This window comes from Megalobrama amblycephala, linkage group LG9 (assembly GCF_018812025.1).
Source record: "Megalobrama amblycephala isolate DHTTF-2021 linkage group LG9, ASM1881202v1, whole genome shotgun sequence".
NCBI classification, from domain to species: domain Eukaryota; kingdom Metazoa; phylum Chordata; class Actinopteri; order Cypriniformes; family Xenocyprididae; genus Megalobrama; species Megalobrama amblycephala.
In genome coordinates this window covers 23,205,644-23,225,462 of record NC_063052.1, presented here as the reverse complement: position 1 = coordinate 23,225,462, position 19,819 = coordinate 23,205,644, and the positions used below count along the sequence as shown (strand labels likewise).

General features: G+C 39.9%; 1 protein-coding gene across 1 annotated transcript; it reads left to right on the top strand.

The window, feature by feature from the left end:
* The first annotated feature begins 9,561 nt into the window (after positions 1–9,561).
* On the top strand, positions 9,562–19,590 carry lye (lymphocyte antigen-6, epidermis). The gene is made up of 3 exons (XM_048202196.1): positions 9,562–9,744; positions 15,884–15,994; positions 19,069–19,590. The coding sequence occupies exons 1-3, from the start codon at positions 9,690–9,692 to the stop codon at positions 19,281–19,283; spliced, it is 381 nt and encodes a 126-aa protein (XP_048058153.1). The 5' UTR covers positions 9,562–9,689; the 3' UTR covers positions 19,284–19,590.
* Positions 19,591–19,819: the final 229 nt, after the last annotated feature.

Below are 19,819 nucleotides of genomic sequence, written 5' to 3'. Positions count from 1 at the left end.
AGAAAAGAGAGACATTTCAGAGAAAAGAGGGAAGAACTTAGTAATTATCTGACATGTCACAATCAGATCTATGCTTGCCTAGATCTTACAAAATCAAAAATAAATCTGAAGTACACCTGAATCTACATGAATGTTGGAGAAATTATAAATGTGTTTGTTTAACAAAGTGGTGGTTGAGAGTATTTAATGGCTCAGACAATTAAAGCCTCTTCACTATCCTACTTGAATGGTTTTGTTTAAATGTAGTTCCAAACGTAGGTTCAGGAGGAGCCTAAACATTCAGTCCTGTCAATCATCATTACGAGCATAAGCAGCAGTCACTGCGTCATCCTAGCGACAAGAATTCTTCCAGCATCCCTCCTCCTCCCAATCTACTCCTCTATTTCTCTTATTCTCCCTCTGCGCAGTACTGTTATAGGGGGGTTCAACTCGAAGCTCAAGCCGATCCTCGGGTTTGAGCCTCCTTCAAGGACAGCAAGCCAAGTTTGTTTTACCATTAACCATTCAGACTAAATGGGCAGGCGAACTTGTGAATTGGTTCATGTTTCAAAACCGTTAGTGAACTGTGACTGGAATTAGAACTTAAAAATAACTATTTCAAATATAACATGGATCATTCAGTATATGATATGTGTAGCTACTCAATGTGTAAGCTTGAGTAAGTGTGTATGGACGGGGGTTAGTTTGCTATAATTTGGGTACAGAATTATCTTCAGAATTGAGCTTCATCAGATAAAAAAAAATCCTTAAAGGTAAAAATGATTCATAAATATGTTATTGTTTTTGTACATTTTATATAGGAGGTTAACTACTGTATATTAATCTATGATATGCTCTCATATAGATATAAAGATAAACATGGGTGAGTGGGTGGGAGTGGTAGATAGGAGGGGTGACTGCTTTAATCCCTTATCACTATGTTATTTTTATAAATGTATATCAACTGTGGAAGGCGTAGGACCACAAAATGTTCCTTCAATTGGACTGTTCGGTCCGAGCGGTCCAATAGCATCTGTTCCCTGTCGGTCAACGTGTGTTTGCATACCACAGCGCAGCCTGTTCACGCAGACATCATACATCATCAGCGTGTTTCTTGTACATGGTGCAGAGTCAGCGCGAGAATGACAGAGGAAAAGCACCTTTCCTTTTGAACTGACAACAAGCGGGTCTGGAAAAGTAACCAATAATGTTGTCTCTGGTCGTCTTGCTTATGGTCTGTGCACATTCATGTTTTGGAGAAGGCGTGGCTTTGTACTGCAATTTGCAGGGAGGGTGGTATGTACGCTTTCAATGCTAGCAGGCTAAAGTTAGCATTTTTTCCCAGAACTCCTACAGCACCTTTAAGTACCACCCAGGGTGTGACTGAACCAGCCTGTGTAGATATGTTTTTGTGAGGCTGTCAACTAAATTTAGTCTCTCTCTCTCCCTCTCTGTGTGTGTGTGCGCATTTTTTTGATTTATGAGGACACAAATTTGTATATATATATATTTATATATATATATATATATATATATATATATATATATATATATATATATATAATGACATGGGTATTACACTGGTATTTGTTACAATTGCTGGTTAGGAGCATAAACACGCACAACGAGGAGTATAGAAGTATAACTTTCTTTAATAAATCCACAAGGAGGATAATCCATAAACAGGTAACAACGAGGGAGAACAACCAAACAACACATGAACGATATCGGACAATACTACACAGGAAACACAGGGCTTATATACACAGAAACATAAGGAGGTGATAAGACACAGCTGAATGTGATGATTAAGGTGATCTGTAACCATGGTGATAAACTAGTGGCGGGAAATGGAACAGCAACAAGTCAAAACAAGTCCAAAACAGAGTGCACATGTAAAATATCGCCCCCTCCCGGAAAGGCGCGTCCTTGCGCCTTGCAGAGGGGAAGATGAAGATGAGATGTTTAAGATGGTGTAGGAGGTGGCTCAGGAGGTGGATGACTAACCGGGAGGAGGCGAAGTGCAGGAGTTCCAGGGTGATGCAGGTGATGGAATCCAGGGAGGTGCAGATGGTGATGGAGTCCAGGGAGGTGCAGATTGTGGTAAAATCCAGTGAGTAGCCTTGAGCAGGGGAGTCCAAGTGATGCTCCAGGCCACAGCCAGGACAGGCGACCCACGGCGGCGATGCTGGAGGGAGGCAGCTGAGGTGGTGAATCTCTCCAAACAACCTTGGGGAGGCGTGGAAGCAGCGCAGCCGATGGAGATGGATCCTTAGGCGAAGACAGAGAGCCGAAGGAGCAGAGTGATGCCGATGGTCTAAGTCCACGACAGAGTCGCAGCAACGAACCCCCGAGGCGGAAGCAGGGTACCGGAGGTCTGAGGTGGAGCTGCAACGACTGAGGGGCCGAGGCGGAGTCTGAGGGAAGGCGGAAGCCAATCGGAGCCTTAGGGGTGGAGGGTCGGAGAAACTCGAATGACCCTCCAGTGGAGCCGAATGCTCAATGGTCTCTGCTGTAGACGAGGGTGGAAGGAGCAGCGTCGGAGGAGTCAGGACGATGAGCCGAGGTGTTATGACGTGATCTGAGGCCAGAGGCGGAGCCGCAGGATCCTCATCGCCTGACGCTGGCTCACAGCAGGCCCCAGGTGTAGCCACGCCGCTGAGAGGAGGCTGGTGTAAAACCGGGGGAATGATGTGAGACAGCAAGGGCTGGGTAGCAGGCATCGTTGAGGGCTGGAGAAAGGGCTGGTGAACAGAGGAACTGAAAAATAAAAAGTCTTGAATAGAGGTTTGGAGAGGAGATGGGAGAGGGAGGCTGGGCGGGACCAGTTCATCCAAAATGGAAATGACCGTTTCAGGAGGAATTAACTGAGGTAGGGAATCCTCTCCAAACTCACAACAAAAGTCTCCAGTGTCTGCCTGGTACTCACTCTCAGTGGCAGGAGTGTGGGCGGGGCTCCATTCCAAACCCTCGTCTTCCTCACCGACTCCCTCGGTGATGGATGTAGCAGTCGACTCGCACACCTGGTCAGACGCGCTGGGCTCCGGCTCCGCGGCAATGTTACGCTCAGTTGTTCCACTCATCGCTGGCTCTTGCATCGTGGTGGAGGCGGGCTCTCTGTCATCGGTGGGGTCGCGCTGACTTTCCACGCCGTCTGGAGGTTCCTGGCTGGGCACTGGAGTGGGAGTGGGAGTGGGACTGGCGTCGTAGTTGCAGAAATCCACGGTCATAGACGAACCACAAGATGCCAGCACCCACTCCATGTATTCAGGGAAGCTCCCTCGAGGCCCTTCCCTGGAGAGCAGCGCTTTGGTGGCGGTGTTGAGGCCGGCATACAGGAAGTTGCAAAGGCTGCTGTCCGGGAAATGTGTAGCTGGTGCTAGGAATAAAAAATTGTCCAAATGTGCCTCAAGGGAGCGGTCCTTCTGCTCAAGGCAGAGCAACAAAAAAGCGGGTGTGTACATCGTGACAGGAAAAAGTGAAACACAAAAAACATTGACACAAAAAACAAACACACGCCACAATCTGTATAACTGTTTTGGTCCAGTATTCTGTTACAATTGCTGGTTAGGAGCATAAACACGCACAACAAGGAGTATAGAAGTATAACTTTCTTTAATAAATCCACAAAGAGAGTAATCCATAAACAGGTACAACGAGGAGACAACCAAACAACACATGAACGATATCGGACAATACTACACAGGAAACAGGGCTTATATACACAGAAACATAAGGAGGTGATAAGACACAGCTGAATGTGATGATTAAGGTGATCTGTAACCATGGTGATAAACTAGTGGTGGGAAATGGAACAACAACAAGTCCAAAACAGAGTGCACATGTAACATATCGCCCCCTCCTGGAAAGGCGTGTCCTTGCGCCTTGCAGAGGGGAAGATGAAGATGCTGAAGATGGTGTAGGAGGTGGCTCAGGAGGTGGATGACTAACCGGGAGGAGGCGAAGTGCAGGAGTTTAGGGTGATGTGGGTGATGGAATCCAGGGAGGTGCAGATGGTGGTAAAATCCAGTGAGTAGCCTTGCGCAGGGGAGTCCAAGTGATGCTCCAGGCCACAGCCAGGACAGCGACCCACGGCAGCGATGCTGTAGGGAGGCGGCGAGGTGGTGAATCTCTCCAAACAACCTTGGGGAGGCGTGGAAGCAGCGCAGCCGATGGAGATGGATCCTTAGGCGAAGACAGAGAGCCGAAGGAGTGGAGTGATGCCGATGGTCTGAGTCAACGACAGAGTCGCAGCAACGAACCCCCAAGGCGGAAGCAGGGTACCGGAGGTCTGAGGTGGAGGCGGAACGACTGAGGGCCGAGGCGGAGTCTGAGGGAAGGTGGAGCCAATCGGAGCCTTAGGGGTGGAGGGTTGGAGAAACTCGAACGACCCTCCAGTGGAGCCGAATGCTCAATGGTCTCTGCTGTAGATGAGGGTGGAAGGAGCAGCGGCGGAGGAGTCAGGACGATGAGCCGAGGTGTTATAACGTGATCTGAGGCCAGAGGCGGAGCCGCAGGATCCTCATCGCCTCACGCTGGCTCACAGCAGGCCCCAGGTGTAGCCACGCCGCTGAGAGGAGGCTGGTGTAAAACCGGGGGAATGATGTGAGACAGCAAGGGCTGGGTAGCAGGCATCGTTGAGGGCTGGAGAAAGGGCTGGTGAACAGAGGAACTGAAAAATAAAAAGTCTTGAATAGAGGTTTGGAGAGGAGATGGGAGAGGGAGGCTGGGCGGGACCAGTTCATCCAAAATGGAAATGACCGTTTCAGGAGGAATTAACTGAGGTAGGGAATCCTCTCCAAACTCACAACAAAAGTCTCCAGTGTCTGCCTGGTACTCACTCTCAGTGGCGGGAGTGTGGGCGGGGCTCCATTCCAAACCCTCGTCTTCCTCACTGACTCCCTCGGTGATGGATGTAGCAGTCGACTCGCACACCTGGTCAGACGCGCTGGGCTCCGGCTCTGCGGCAATGTTACGCTCAGTCGTTCCACTCATCGCTGGCTCTTGCATCGTGGTGGAGGCGGGCTCTCTGTCATCGGTGGGGTCGCGCTGACTTTCCACGCCGTCTGGAGGTTCCTGGCTGGGCACTGGAGTGGGAGTGGGAGTGTGAGTGGGACTGGCCTCGTAGTTGCAGAAATCCACGATCATAGACGAACCACAAGATGCCAGCACCCACTCCATGTATTCAGAGAAGCTCCCTCGAGGCCCTTCCCTGGAGAGCAGCGCTTTGGTGGCGGTGTTGAGGCCGGCATACAGGAAGTTGCAAAGGCTGCTGTCCGGGAAATGTGTAGCTGGTGCTAAGAATAAAAAATTGTCCAAATGTGCCTCAAGGGAGTGGTCCTTCTGCTCAAGGCAGAGCAACAAAAAAGCGGGTGTGTACATCGTGACGGGAAAAAGTGAAACACAAAAAACACTGACACAAAAAACAAACACACGCCACAATCTGTATAACTATTTTGGTCCAGTATTCTGTTACAATTGCTGGTTAGTAGCATAAACACGCATGACGAGGAGTATAGAAGTATAACTTTCTTTAATAAATCCACAAAGAGAGTAATCCATAAACAGGTACAACGAGGAGACAACCAAACAACACATGAACGATACCGGACAATACTACACAGGAAATATACACAGAAACATAAGGAGGTGATAAGACACAGCTGAATGTGATGATTAAGGTGATCTGTAACCATGGTGATTGTCACAAATACGGTTCCCGCGGCTCTTCCTCCCGGCTGCCGGAGGGAGCCGTCTCCTGAAATCATCTTCCAATTCGGACTACATTACCCATAGGCCCTCATTCCTGGGACTGATTGCACACACACCTGCACTGCATCACACTCACATTACTTAAGACACAAACACACACTCACACACCGCGAAGTCTTGATTTGCCTAGGTGATCATTTCTGAGCGTTTTCCTGTGGACTGCTTACCCTTTGTGAATCTCCGCCGCCTGCCCTGATCCTTGCCTGTTTCCTGGACTGTGTTCTGCCTGCTGCCTGCCCTGATCTCTGCCTATTGTAAGATCCTGTTTTCTTGCCGCCTGCCATGACCTCTGCCTGTCCCTGTTTACGCTATTGCCTTGCCCTTGTTTGCACTGTGCTGTGTTTTAAATAAAAGCTGCAAATGGATTCTCACGCTGTTGACCCATCATTACAGTGATAAACTAGTGGCGGGAAATGGAACAAAACAAGTCCAAAACAAGTCCAAAACAGAGTGCACATGTAACAGTATTATGACGTAAACATGAAATATGAGGACATTTCATAAGTCCTTATATTTAAAGGATTAGTCCACTTTCAAATAAAAAAATTTCCTGATAATTTACTTACCCCCATGTCATCCAAGATGTCCATGTCCTTCTTTCTTCAGTCAAAAAGAAATTAAGGTTTTTGATGAAAACATTCCAGGATTATTCTCCTTATAGTGGACTTCAATGGACTCCAAATGGTTTAATATGTTAATAGGAATATGTTGTATGTCCTACGCCTTCCCTATTCTACTTACGGAAAAAACTGAACTGGAGCCGTGTTCATTCCATAGATTGAATAGGGAAGGCGTAGGACATACAGCATAAGCTTTTTGAAGAATACGGAAAGCAGAATGGCGGAAAGACTTGCAAGGCAATCATTTGTGTTTATAAAGCATATACATTTGTACTTTTTTTGGAAAATGACAGATCGTTTTGCTAGATAAGACCCTTATTCCTCGTCTGGTGTCGTTTCAACAGTGGAGTCCATTGAAGTCCACTATAAGGAGAATAATCCTGGAATGTTTTCATCAAAAACCTTAATTTCTTTTTGACTGAAGAAAGAAGGACATGGACATCTTGGATGATATGGGGGTGAGTAAGTTATAAGGAAATTTTTATTTGAAAGTGGGCTAATCATTTAAAATAGCTTTAAAAACATACTAAACAATGTTTTATTAAAAATGTAAAAATGCAGAATGTTTTCTGTGATGGGTGGGTTTAGGGGTAGGGGTAGTGTATAGTTGGATAGAATGTACAGTTTGTACAGTATACAAACTGTACATTGATCTGAAAAACCATTGCACCTATGGAATGTCCTCACTTTGAAAACAAACCTGTGTGTGTGTGTGTGTGTGTGTGTGTGTGTGTGTGTGTGTGTGTGTGTGTGTGTGTGTGTGTGTGTGTGTGTGTGCGCGTGTTAAATAGTCCACCGGAAGGAGATCAGGTGCGTGCGTGATCAGTGCCAGGCAGTGGATTATGGGAGATGAAGTCCGGGTGAATTTAGTACTCTGGTGACGGAGCCCTCAGGTGGTGATCGGAGGGAGCCACAAAGGCCGCATTCGTGACACTTATATTGTAATCTCACAATAGCAGTATATTTTAGTCCATACATTTGAGAGACATAAATGTGTTCTTAAATGTGACACATATCATGCTTGTATTTGTTATATTCAGTGTAGGTTAAGTTACTCAAAAAAGTAATCCTCTACAATTTACAAATGACTACATTAAAATTGTAATTTGATTACATTACTGATTACTGCATGTAAAAAGCAATCAGATTACTAATTACTTTACATTCAAGTTACTTTGAAAACCTATAAAACCTACAAAAATAAACCACAAAGTGAAACTCATAGTTCTTTCCGTAATTTAAAATTGACTGAAAAATATTACAGAAATATGAAAACAGCAACTTGACCTAAAGTTTGAATGCATTACTAGAACTTAAACTTAACATTCTTAGAACCTGCCTAACAATGAAAACTGTAGTCTCTTTAAATTTGTCTGTACAGTATGTCTTATCTACAACATTCCTTGCTGTATGTAGCATGTGTGTGCTATCTTAACTGTGTGTATATTTGTATGTAACTGCATTAAAGAAAGGAAAAAATTGCCTTAAATTGAAAACATTTTTAATAACATTTGAAAACAGTATTGAACAGTATTGTTCAGAAGTTACCTTCCCTCCCGATCCTGAACAAAAATCCAGTCTAGCTTGTTTAGGCGAGGCTGTACCGTTCTCGTTTTCGGTGCGGGTATTTTCCATGGCAGTGAGTTTTGTTGTAGGATGCTTTCTGTTTAAGTGCTTCAACAAATTGCTGGTCGAGTTAATAGCGTTAGAAAGTTCGTTAGAAATTGCGCACAGTTTGCATTTAACAGTAATATTTTAGTTTTTACGAACAATAAAATCAAAATAATGTTTGTATTTCCACTTGAAGAAACAACCAGCATACTCATCTCCGTCCATTTTTGCACGCGTTCTCCGATGATTCATTAAAGCGCATGCTTGCTCGACAAATGACGCATCCGCACCAAACGTGATTTCTTTTAGAAATGCATTTTACCTGCATTTACACCATTAACTGTCATTAAATTACATAAATTTAAAATGTTATGTGTTACATTACTGTGTTATCAGGAAAAGTAATTAGAATACAGTAACTGTAACTTTGTAACACGTTTTACACAACTCTGTTTATATCATATAACAAATACAAGCATGGAAAGTTTTTTACACTTCTTTAAATGCCTCCACATGTTGTATTAACTGTTCCAGTCATTCTCAATGTTTAGTTGGCTGTTATTCTCCTGCGTTTTGTAAAATGCAATACTGCAAACAGTTAGTAGCCTCAATTCCCAAACATTTAAAAAGTGTAATTAAAAGGAAAGGTGATTTGACACAGTGTGAAACATGTCTCTATTTCAACTTTTTTGGAGTATGTTGCAGCCATCAAAATCAAAATTTGTTTATATTTACAAAATACAATTAAGTTGTACTAAGAACAGTACAGTTGAACTAAGGTTAAAGATAATTAACAAATCACAGATTCTTGATTTTATTGCATTTTACAAAGTGTACCAACTTTTCTGGAATTGGGCTGATATTCTCCTGTGCTCCTTTGTGTTTTTGTTTTGTCTGAATTGTTAATAAACATTACTGCAGCGCATTGATCCTGCCTCTACTCTCTTTGCTGCAACCAACATGAGTGACATAGATAATAACAAATGACATTTCATTTGTGTGTGTGTGTGTGTGTGTGTGTGTGTGTGTGTGTGTGTGTGTGTGTGAGGTCCATGGTAAACCCTACATTGTGGGGACCAAATATCCCAACAAGGATAGTAATACCAGAAATTTTTGACTTGATGGGGACTTTATTTATTTATTATTATTTTTTTTTAAAAATGTTGGTCCCCATTAGGAAAACAGCTTATAAATCATACTAAATGGTGTTTTTTTTAAAAAATGTAAAAATGCAGAATGTTTTCTGTGAGGGTTGTGTTTATGGGTATGGTTAGGTTTGGGGAAAAAAATATATTGTTTGTACACTATAAAAGTCATTATGTGTATGGAAAGTCACCATTAAACGTGTGAAACCCAATGTGTGTGTGTGTGTGTGTGTGTGTGTGTGTGTGTGTGTGTGTGTGTGTGTGTGTGTGTGTGTGTGTGTGTGTGTGTGTGAGAGAGTGAGTGAATAATCAAGTATCTCTGAACTCCCCAAACCAGATTGCTCTGCTCATTCTTCACATTCAAATGTTTCTTTACACCTGGACATATTCTTTGCTCTCCCCCGTGTCAAAAAACTCCACCCTCTTTATCATGACCATAATAGACGTATTCAAACAAGCCATCTAGCTTGCTGCTGTCCAAAGACCCGTTCACCTCAGAAAAACCATCTGAAGATCTCTCCTTTTAGAATTCAGTTTGCTCACTGCTTTTCACATTGTCAACATGATGAACAGAATTGTGCTTGGAGTCATTGCAGTGATTGGATTCTTCACTCTATGTAAGTCTACAGAGAAATAGGTCATTATGACAGGGCAGTTCTTTTAATTTGATGGGAAATGAAGCAATCCATCAGGTCAACAAATTGTTAAAACAAAATTGTATTCATATTTTAATTTATATTAAATAGGTCAATTAATGTCTTTAAACTCAGTTGATAGCTGAAAATGATTTCTTTCAAACGTAGATAGTGACTGGTAACTAAAACTAAAGGACCTCTGGGTAACCAGCAACACACAAATCTTCATGTGTATTCTATATGAATAACACAGCTTAATTATTATCAATCAAAATATTAGAGCATTAAATATTCCTTGAATGTTTTATTTATCATTTATGTATGTATGTATGTATGTATGTCTCGCTAGTTAGAACTTGAAAATTATTAACAGTCATAAGGAATTGTAAAAACTGTTTTGGTTCATTTTTCAAGGTTAATGATTGTGGAGACATCCATAATACCTAATATAATTTAATGTACATGAAATGTGCACATCAATTTTAATTGTGGAAATGGCTTGTTCTGTTTTCAGCAACGGCATTTTAGTTTTTTTCCCTCATGCCTTTATCTTTTCCTCTTGAATCACATCACAGGACGCCACAGGACAATTTCAAATGAATGTAAAGATAATTTGCATCTCAAAACCTTATTATTCTGAAGCATTTAATTTAAGGCCCTTTTCATTTTTATTATTTATTTCTATACGTGTTGCCTCCTAACTTTATGCTTGCGGTTTAACACACAAATGTTTGCTTTATTATTTATAACACAACAATAAATGTCTATAGAAATGTTATATTATATTAAAAAAGACAAAATTGTCTTCATTTTAAATGGACAGCATTATATTTAACTGTGTCTGGCAACCTTACTGGGGTCTAAAGAAAGTTAAAAAATTTATTTTCTATAGACCTAAGCATTTCACAGATTTACTGTCAGTACACTAGTTATACAAATGTACTAAATTAATTCATTTCGATTCAAATGGATTGCAACAAGACATAAAAGGATTGGGCTTAAAAGATTCCTGATCCTGTGGCTCCCTCTAGTGGACAACATTAATAGCACAGCTTGCACTAATTATAAGACAACCCGGAATAGATCCAGTAAAACATTTGAGATACAGCGGTAGAAAATTTTTAGTACAATTACAGTACAATATAAATTGTATGAAATATGAGTGTAATATATCGTATAATAATATATAATAATAGGCAGACGAGGTCTCTTGGAAATGCAGAGAACAGTCCATTGACAGTCTTTTTTCAGCCTTCCTTGAGGTTTGTGTTGTCCTGGTTCCACTGGCTAAACAGGGGTTAAAATATAAATGAGCGATGAGATGACAAACAATCAAATCCCCTGCTCTTCAGAGATGAGTCGGTTTAGGTCTATCTAATTCTGAAAGCCTGAGCTGTCTTGTCGAAGTGCTGCAGGCTTTATTGCCAGAAGACTCACTTGTCATTTAGATAAGTTCATAATATAAACTATAATATAATCACATAAGAATCATGTAAATTTTATATTAGTTCTTACAAAGTCTCAGTTTTCATATATAACTAGCGTTGACATTAGCTTTTAAGAGTCATTTGCATTTGCCTGATTTGATAGGCGTCATATTATAATTTCAAATGCTATGCATTGCGTTTTGAACCCTGGTAATTATATCTGTAGGGCTGTCAATACCGGAAGTGGAGCATTCCACGGATGCAAATCCATGAACTGCATTATTAGACCATTTTCTAAGGATGCACGATTTAAAATGCACCATTTAAAATCATAATACAGCATTGCATGATGCTATGATTCTTAAATCTACGCTTACACAGGAGAATACATTAATAAAAGTTTAAACCCTTGCTCTGAGCATGCATGTTTGATGTCCACATATTCTTGTTGAAGAAATTACTTAAGTGGCTGTAGCAATTCTATCCTAAAGAAGTGGCTGAATATTATTATTATTATTATTAATACATATAGCTTATATAGATGCCCCATTGGCCGCTGGGTCGCACGCCATATTTGTAGGGGCAACTTGCCATAACTCTATCCGCTTGTTAAGTCATGACGTAAGGAACGCTGTTTCTGGGTCCAAGCCTCAACTCGTTTCACTTGCAAATGCCACCGTTTATGAGCACTATTTATTCATATTAAACATCAAACATTTTAAAAAGTTAAAATTTTTAAATACTTACGGTCTACACAACAGTCTCCGTGGCTCATGGCGTCACAGACATTAATATTTTAACGATTTATAAAAGATGAATCACTGTCTGGCCATCTGGAATTTTGGTATGGAGATAAAGGTTATGATTATAATGTTTTTGTAGTATTACACCACACTGTGTGTGTATATTAGCACCGTTTGTTGTTTTTCTTGTGGTATAAGATAGAGCGTTTGGACCCGGAAGCGCTGCAGCGTGACGTCAGACTTGACTTACAATGCAAACCACATATCTGGGAATTACATGCAAGTCTGAACAGTTGTTTCTGGTTGTATTTAATAATTATCAGGGACCTGCACATACATTTTCGGAGGCAGGGGCTCAAGTGGAAAAAAGGGCACTTCTCATAATTATTTATTTAAAAAAATATAAAAAAATATATATTTTTTTAAAAATATTTAAAAAAAAACATTAAATATATTAACACAACTCTTACTTCCTTACCAATTTATTTTAATTCCCTCACACTCATGCAATTGTTTTATACTACAAAATAATCGTTTCACACAGAGTCCATGGTCTTCTTTAGGTTTATCACAACAGTAAAGGAAACTATGCCTAAATGTGCATATTTTCTACACTACTATTTTCAAGTAGCTATATTTAGAATAATGACTGCAACAAGGAGAGGGACATAGTTTCACTAATAATTTGTTTATTTTGCACAAATCAATAAATCGTTTTAATTCTTTTAGTGATATTGGAATAGCCTACTTCTAGTTCTTTCATGTAGTGGCCAATTTTAAGATTTTGGTCTATTTTTGCTTACATGTCTTCTTTTACTCTAATGGAAAGAAAACGTCCCAAACACACTTTTAAATGGTGTTTGTTTTAAGCCTACTGCCCTCCGTCTCTTTGCATCTGTAGATTTCTTCTAAATTAACCAAAACAAGCTAATTTGCATATTTAAACACATCAAGAGTCTTTTCCCCTGAAATGTTATAGGTGCATAATATGTGACAAATACCTGCAGAGGGCCTGGTAATTGTTATTGTTACACAGCACGATCAAATCCTTGTTTTTGGCCAACCAGCATAATTAAAAATATAATATTAGTTAAATAATAATTATTTTAGGCGTGTTCGACATCGGATGCGACTGGATGCAACCGATCGGCGAGAGTAGCCGCGTGCAGGCAGGGAGGAGCTGAAAATGGAGACGTGAAGTCGGGCACTTTCTGCTTGCCGTAGTGACGCTCGCGCTGCGTTTGCGTACTTTATCACAGCTGAAGTGAAATAAATGCAATATTTGACTAATACACTGATGTTTCAGAGACATTTACTTTATGTAGCCTACTGCTTACAGCGTCTGCTTTTACAGGAATAAAGTTCAACATAAGCATATCTTCTTTAAAGCTGCAGTAGGGAGTTTTTAGAAAACGTTGACTTAGCCTGAAAATTTGAACAAGCACAACTCACAGGTCACTCCCCCTTGCTCTATGCTGCGCTACAGCCCTTCCTCCACAGCTCCTCCCCCATCACAACGGAGCCTGCCGTGAATGCGCAGGCTAGTAAACAAGCAGGGCCACCGATGACGGCGGATAAACAGTTATGGCACATTCACTGGTACGGACGAAACATCAACAATATGATTTACATTGACTATGGCCTGCCCATACTTTGACTACAAACTTGGTCCTCAAAACATTACGTATTTTGCAATATATGTAACTATATGACGTTGCACTATTTCTATAAGTAATAAATAGCTAGTAAGATAATATAACGGTAACTAACGTTACAGTATGCAAGTAATTATTCTATCGATATGTAATGCTAAATAAGGTTTGCTAGTACATTATATCAGCAACATGACAAGCCAGTGAATTAGTAGGTTTCAATAGTTGCTTTGCACAGTGTGTGACATTTTATCTGTATGTTATGCGGCTAGAGTTTTGACACTGAGTCAAGGGGCTCCGACGAGGAATTCACACCCACAGCGACTTCGAGGAGTCAATGGGCGGGGAGAAGAGGAAGCCGTGGTGTGCGCGGAGCATCAGGCAGGGGACGGGCAGGCCTGTTTTGAAATTATCTTAGTTGTGTAGTTCTTAAAAAATGAAACAAATCAAGCAGGGATACTTACTTGTCAAGCAGAAATGTGGCTAACTCTGCATCGATTTTTAATCCTTTCAGGACACGTAGCTCCCTCCACCTCGGAAAATCCGCTCCGATATTTACCCTCGTTTTATTTCGGGCTCTATCTAATTCTTCCTTTTTGGCTTTTTTATCATCGTCATCTGTCTTTTTCCGTGTACCCGTCTTTATTTTATGAGCAGGTGCCACTCGAGGAATTGGCAGTTTGGATTGTTTGTCCGCCATAAGCAAAGCTGCGGCACACCGGTAATCTTGAATTTGAACGTCTGTACACGCTGTGCATGAGAGGGGTGTGATCAGCGCGCACGCGAGCTTGATTGACACTGCTAAGACACTCCTCCTGGCTCTGATTGGTTGTTTCTTACCGGGAGCGGTGTATTTCTGCAAATGGCAATAGGACCACTGGGAGTAGCCAGAGGAGCTTGATTTTTTTCACAGATTATCTGTCTCATATTCTACTGTCAGGACATAATGACAGGTTTAACAAATATGTAAAAAATACATTTTTACAAAAGTTACCTACTGCAGCTTTAAATACCATGGGGTCTACTTTTTTATCAGTTTTATTTTGATAAACATGACACAATACAACATCGCAACTACATGAAAAGAGCTTTAACTGTTATAAAAACACAGATTTGTGAGCATTAGTGGAACTGAAGGCGTGACAATAAACACAAAACACGTGATCGTTGTCATGCGGTGAATCCGGCCAATCATGAAACAGCTATGTCGTCATCAGCGCTCATGCAGCTCCTCTTTTAAATTTGTCTGGTTTATTTTATTTATGTTTTTGTCTTATTTGTTTATTCAATGTACCCCCCTGACTGTAATTGTAGTTCTTTAAAACAATTTTTAAAAAAAAAGAAGAGAGAAACTCTGCTGGCTGACTCGGGCGGCTGATCTCAAATTGCTCTTGCGGCACTTTGAAGCCATATGTCACAGTCACATGGCGATGGCGCTGTCTCGAGTCAGACAAAATTTACTGGCAGACCTTGCTACAAGTCGGTCGCTGATCGGTTTGTGCGGTGCTGCATCTAGTCGAACAAGCCTTATGTCTATGGACACGTCAGTCAAGCTCGCGTCAGCTGACATTAAGCTGATCCATGCCATCCAAGAGGAATACATTTCAGATTAGATCGCGTCTTTCAAACAAAGCCACTGGAAGGCAAGCCTCCAACCAGAGATTGTATATTATAGGGAGATGAGAGGGCCTGAATCCCTTACCATTGGAGAAAGCGTAACGGCTAACTTAATCATGTGCGGCACCTCTCAGCCTATAGTGAAATAGTTATGCTTTTTTGGCTAAAGATTGCAGGCTCTGCTCATGTAATCCAGGTTATTTTTGTTGTACTTTTTAATTCCTTATGTCTGTTTATTTCTCTTCAGGTAATGTTCACGTGTATTTTGAATACTTATCAGTTCTGTGAGATGTCTTTGTTCAATTATTTTGATAAACTGTTCTGGTTCCTGGGGAAATTGCTTTTGCCCAGAACAGTTTCATACCACCAAACTTAAATTGTTATCGTTATATGCTTATTACTATCGTATCAATTGTTTTTTGCTAACGTTCTTTATTATCATTAATAAATCTAAGATCTAAGAAATACTTTTTTTAATTACACTTTAAGTGTATTTACACATGTTCTTTTCCTGTAGGTACTGAAAATTCTATTAGGCCTACATTTAAAGGAATATAATGTAAACATTCAATCAATCACACAATAGCTAATTGTATTCTGATATTAAGTCATTGTGATTTTAAATTGATTTACCCAGACCATTTAGGGTATTCATTTAATTTCATTATCTGTGTTTCTCCAGCTGAAGCCCTGACATGTAATTCGTGCAAAGTAGGTGTTCTAGGCAAATGTTTGTTAAGTTCCAAAGTGGATTGCACCACCCCCTCAAACAACTGCTTCTCTGCAAAAGCAGGTCAGACAAGACACACACACACACACAGTTTCATAGAACATCATTTGGTTATGGTTGCAATGGTTTTCATATGGAGTTGAGGATATTTGCTAAAACCCAACCCTAAACCTCACACAAACCAGTATATATTTGTACTGTAGTAAAAATTTATTGCTCTTTCATATAGTTTACCACTTTAAATACCCTCATACAGTACCTTACAAAAGTATTCATACCCACTGAACTTTTCCACATTTTGACAAGTTACAACCACAAACAAAAATGTATTTTATTGGGATTTTATGTGATAGAGCAACACAAAGTGGCACATAATTGTGAAGTGAAAGGAGTATGATAAATAGTGTCCAAATTTTTTTACAAATAAATATCTGAAAAGTGTGGCATGCATTTGTATTCAGCCCCCCTGAGTCAATACTTTGTAGAACCACCTTTCACTGCAATTACAGCTGCAAGTCTTTTGGGGTATGTCTCTACCAGCTTTGCACATCTAGAGAATACATTTTTTGCCCATTCTTCTCTGCAAGCTCAAGCTCAGTCAGATTGGATGGAGAGCATCTGTGAACAGCAATTTTCAAGTCTTGCCACAGATTCTCAATTGGATTTAGGTCTGGACTTTGATTGGGCCATTCCAACACATGAATATGCTTTGATCTAAACCATTCCATTGTAGCTCTGGCTGTATGTTTAGGGTTGTTGTTCTGCTGAAAGGTAAACCTCCGCCCCAGTCTCAAGTCTTTTGCAGACTCTAACAGGTTTTCATCTAAGATTGCCCTGTATTTGGCTCCATCCAACTTCCCATCAATTCTGACCAGTTTCCCTGTCCCTTCTGAAGAAAAGCATCCCCACAACATGATGCTGCCACCACCATGTTTCAAGGTGGGGATGGTGTGTTCAGGGTGATGTGCATTGTTAGGTTTCTGCCACACATAGTGTTTTGCATTTAGGCCAAAAAGTTCAATTTTGGTCTCCTCTGACCAGAGCACCTTCTTCCACGTTTGCTGTGTCCCCCACATGGCTTGTCGCAAACTGCAAATGGGACTTCTTATGGCTTTCTTTCAACAATGGCTTTCTTCTTGCCACTCTTCCATAAAGGCCAGATTTGTGGAGTGCACGACTAGTGCTTCTCTGATTAAAGGTGGACGGCCATGTCTTGGTAGGGTTGCAGTTGTGCCATACTCTTGACATTTTTAAGTACAGTGCTCCGTGAGGCGTTCAAAGCTTGGGATATTGATTTATAACCTAAACCTGCTTTAAACTTCTCCACAACTTTATCCCTGACCTGTCTGGTGTGTTCTTTGATCGTCATGATGCTGTTTGTTCACTAATGTTCTCTAACAAACCTCTGAGGGCTTCACAGAACAGCTGTATTTATACTGAGATTAAATTACACACAGGTGGACTCTATTTACTAATTAGTTGACTTCTGAAGGTAATTGGTTCCTCTGGATGTTTGTTAGGGGTATCAGAGTAAAGGGGGCTGAATACAAATGCACGCCACACTTTTCAGATATTTATTTGTAAAAAATTTTGGACACCATTTATCATTTTCCTTCCGCTTCACAATTATGTGCCACTTTGTGTTGGTCTATCACATAAAATCCCAATAAAATACATTTTGTGTTTGTGGTTGTAACTTGTCAAAATGTGGAAAAGTTCAGTGGGTATGAATACTTTTGCAAGGCAATGTATGTCAGCTTTAACCTGTTTCATTATATTTGCAGGAAATTTGCAGGAAATTCCATAGAATTGTATTGTTTTATATATTACATAAAGATAATTATAAAGACTACAGACTAACCCTGCCTGTAAAGGGAAACAAAAAAAATATTTATTAATTTTAATTGTAAATCATTTGCACTTTTGAGAGGCAAAGGTGGATTTTGTCAGATTTATAAAACTTTTTTTAAACAAATTTATTCCAAACAAAGGCACATGTTCAACTATTTTATATAAGCCATGACTTTTAAATATGTAACAAATTGTTGGAAGTGAAAGTATAATTCTTTGGTTGATTTTTGGAAAACACTGGCCAGGTTTCACAGACAGAGCTTTGATTAAGCCAGGATTAGGCCTTAGTTCAGTTAGGACATTTTAATAGCTTTTATAAACGTTTCTTTGAAAAATATTACTGGTGTGCATCTCTACACAAAACAATGGCACTGACATATTTTACTTTTTTTTTCAACTGCTTACACACATTTTCAAAACTTTGCCTCCTTTGTTTTTCAAAACTTTACACACAAATCCAAAAATTGCACACTCAAAATACAAAATGCCTCACATCTCTTGCAAAATTAAGCACTGCATTCAAAATATCACAAACACATCTCAAAAGCAAACATTTGTTTTACGTTGCAAGCACTTTTGCCATAATATTCTATTTTTGGATATATCATATACACAGTTATTCAAAACCTAAAGCTCTTCTTTCATGAGCTCCTATGTACATTTCTGTACAAGACTGAAAGTAATTGGCTGAGATGTTGAAGAGATGTTGAAAATTTCATGGTAAACATAAAAACCAAGACTGGAACCAATTTTTTTACTGTAAGCATTTGTGGTTTTGAATACAGTATAACACAGTATGAAACAAAAGAAATACATCAACCATATGTAGTTGGACAGAATGTTTGTGTTTGAAAAAGGAAATCAAGATACGTCCTGTTATATTTTTGTGTATTACATAGAGAATTGTGTGTTGTGTTTTGCAAAAAGTGTTTTATGAAATTGAAAACTGAGTCTAAGGCTGAGAATTAGTGTATGCTTTTGCAGATTTGGTGTGTGGTTCTGGCGTTTGAGTGTCAGGTTTTAGAAATTGTGTGACAAGTAAGGAGTTTGTGTGTAAGCAGTTGAAAACTGCTTCAGTTAAAACAGCACAAACATGCATTTTAGTCTGGGATTAGGCTTAAGCCTTGTCTGTGAGACCAGGGGACTATATATATTAATCTATTTATTTATTTAAAAGTAGTATAAATAATAATAATAATAATAATAATAATAATAATAATTTACTTGAAAACAAAAGTCAAATCCTGACATGCTTCTGGTGTTCTCTATGGTATAATACTTCACAGAGTTCAATGTGACTGGTTTTCTGAGCCTGTCCACGAGTGGCTGCACATCTGATTGCACCAACACCAGTGGAACCATCTTGGGTGCGGGATACACAGTGACCAAATTCTGCTGTACCACAGATCTGTGCAATGGAGCAAGTGCTGTCCAGCTGTCCATGGCTGCAGCTCTCAGCACCACCCTATTGGCCTTCATCTGGAGCAGTTACATTCTGTAGATGTAACACCTCCTTGTCTGTAACACATTATGTTCACAATAACTCCTTAATCCAGAATCAATATAAATGTAATCTAGAGTGCATAAATCCCATAACTTTCTGTAACTTTAATTGTTGTTGAACTCTGTTTACTTTTGATGCAGTGATAATGTTTTTATTAACATTTACATAGTGTAAAACACATTAAATTTTCAACACTCTTGCTTATGTTAATTTTTAATGAAACCTGCATGCACTCTTTGGAATGAGGTGATGATTTGAGCTGAATATTTTTGAAGGTTGAATAAAGAGAAACATTACAAACAAACATTATCTTGTGTTAGGCACTTGCTTGGGGTATTTGTTAGTTGCATAAATTAAAATTAGGTAATGTAATAAGCAAAAATTAATTAAAAATAAACAATAGTATATATTTAGAAAATTACATTAGTCTATATTAATAAATTCCTTTAAAGAAAAAACTTATTTGTGAGTTCATGATACCTTGCATTATTTAACCTTATTGTAAAGTGTTAACATTATTTTGTATCTATAAT

What these genes read in the sequence shown, in the direction of transcription:
- lye (XM_048202196.1), top strand. Translation starts at nt 9,690, where the DNA reads ATGATGAACAGAATTGTGCTTGGAGTCATTGCAGTGATTGGATTCTTC. An exon ending in GATTGGATTCTTCACTCTAT is followed by an intron (nt 9,745 to 15,883) that starts GTAAGTCTACAG and finishes GTGTTTCTCCAG; the next exon opens with CTGAAGCCCTGACATGTAAT. An exon ending in CTGCTTCTCTGCAAAAGCAG is followed by an intron (nt 15,995 to 19,068) that starts GTCAGACAAGAC and finishes AATACTTCACAG; the next exon opens with AGTTCAATGTGACTGGTTTT.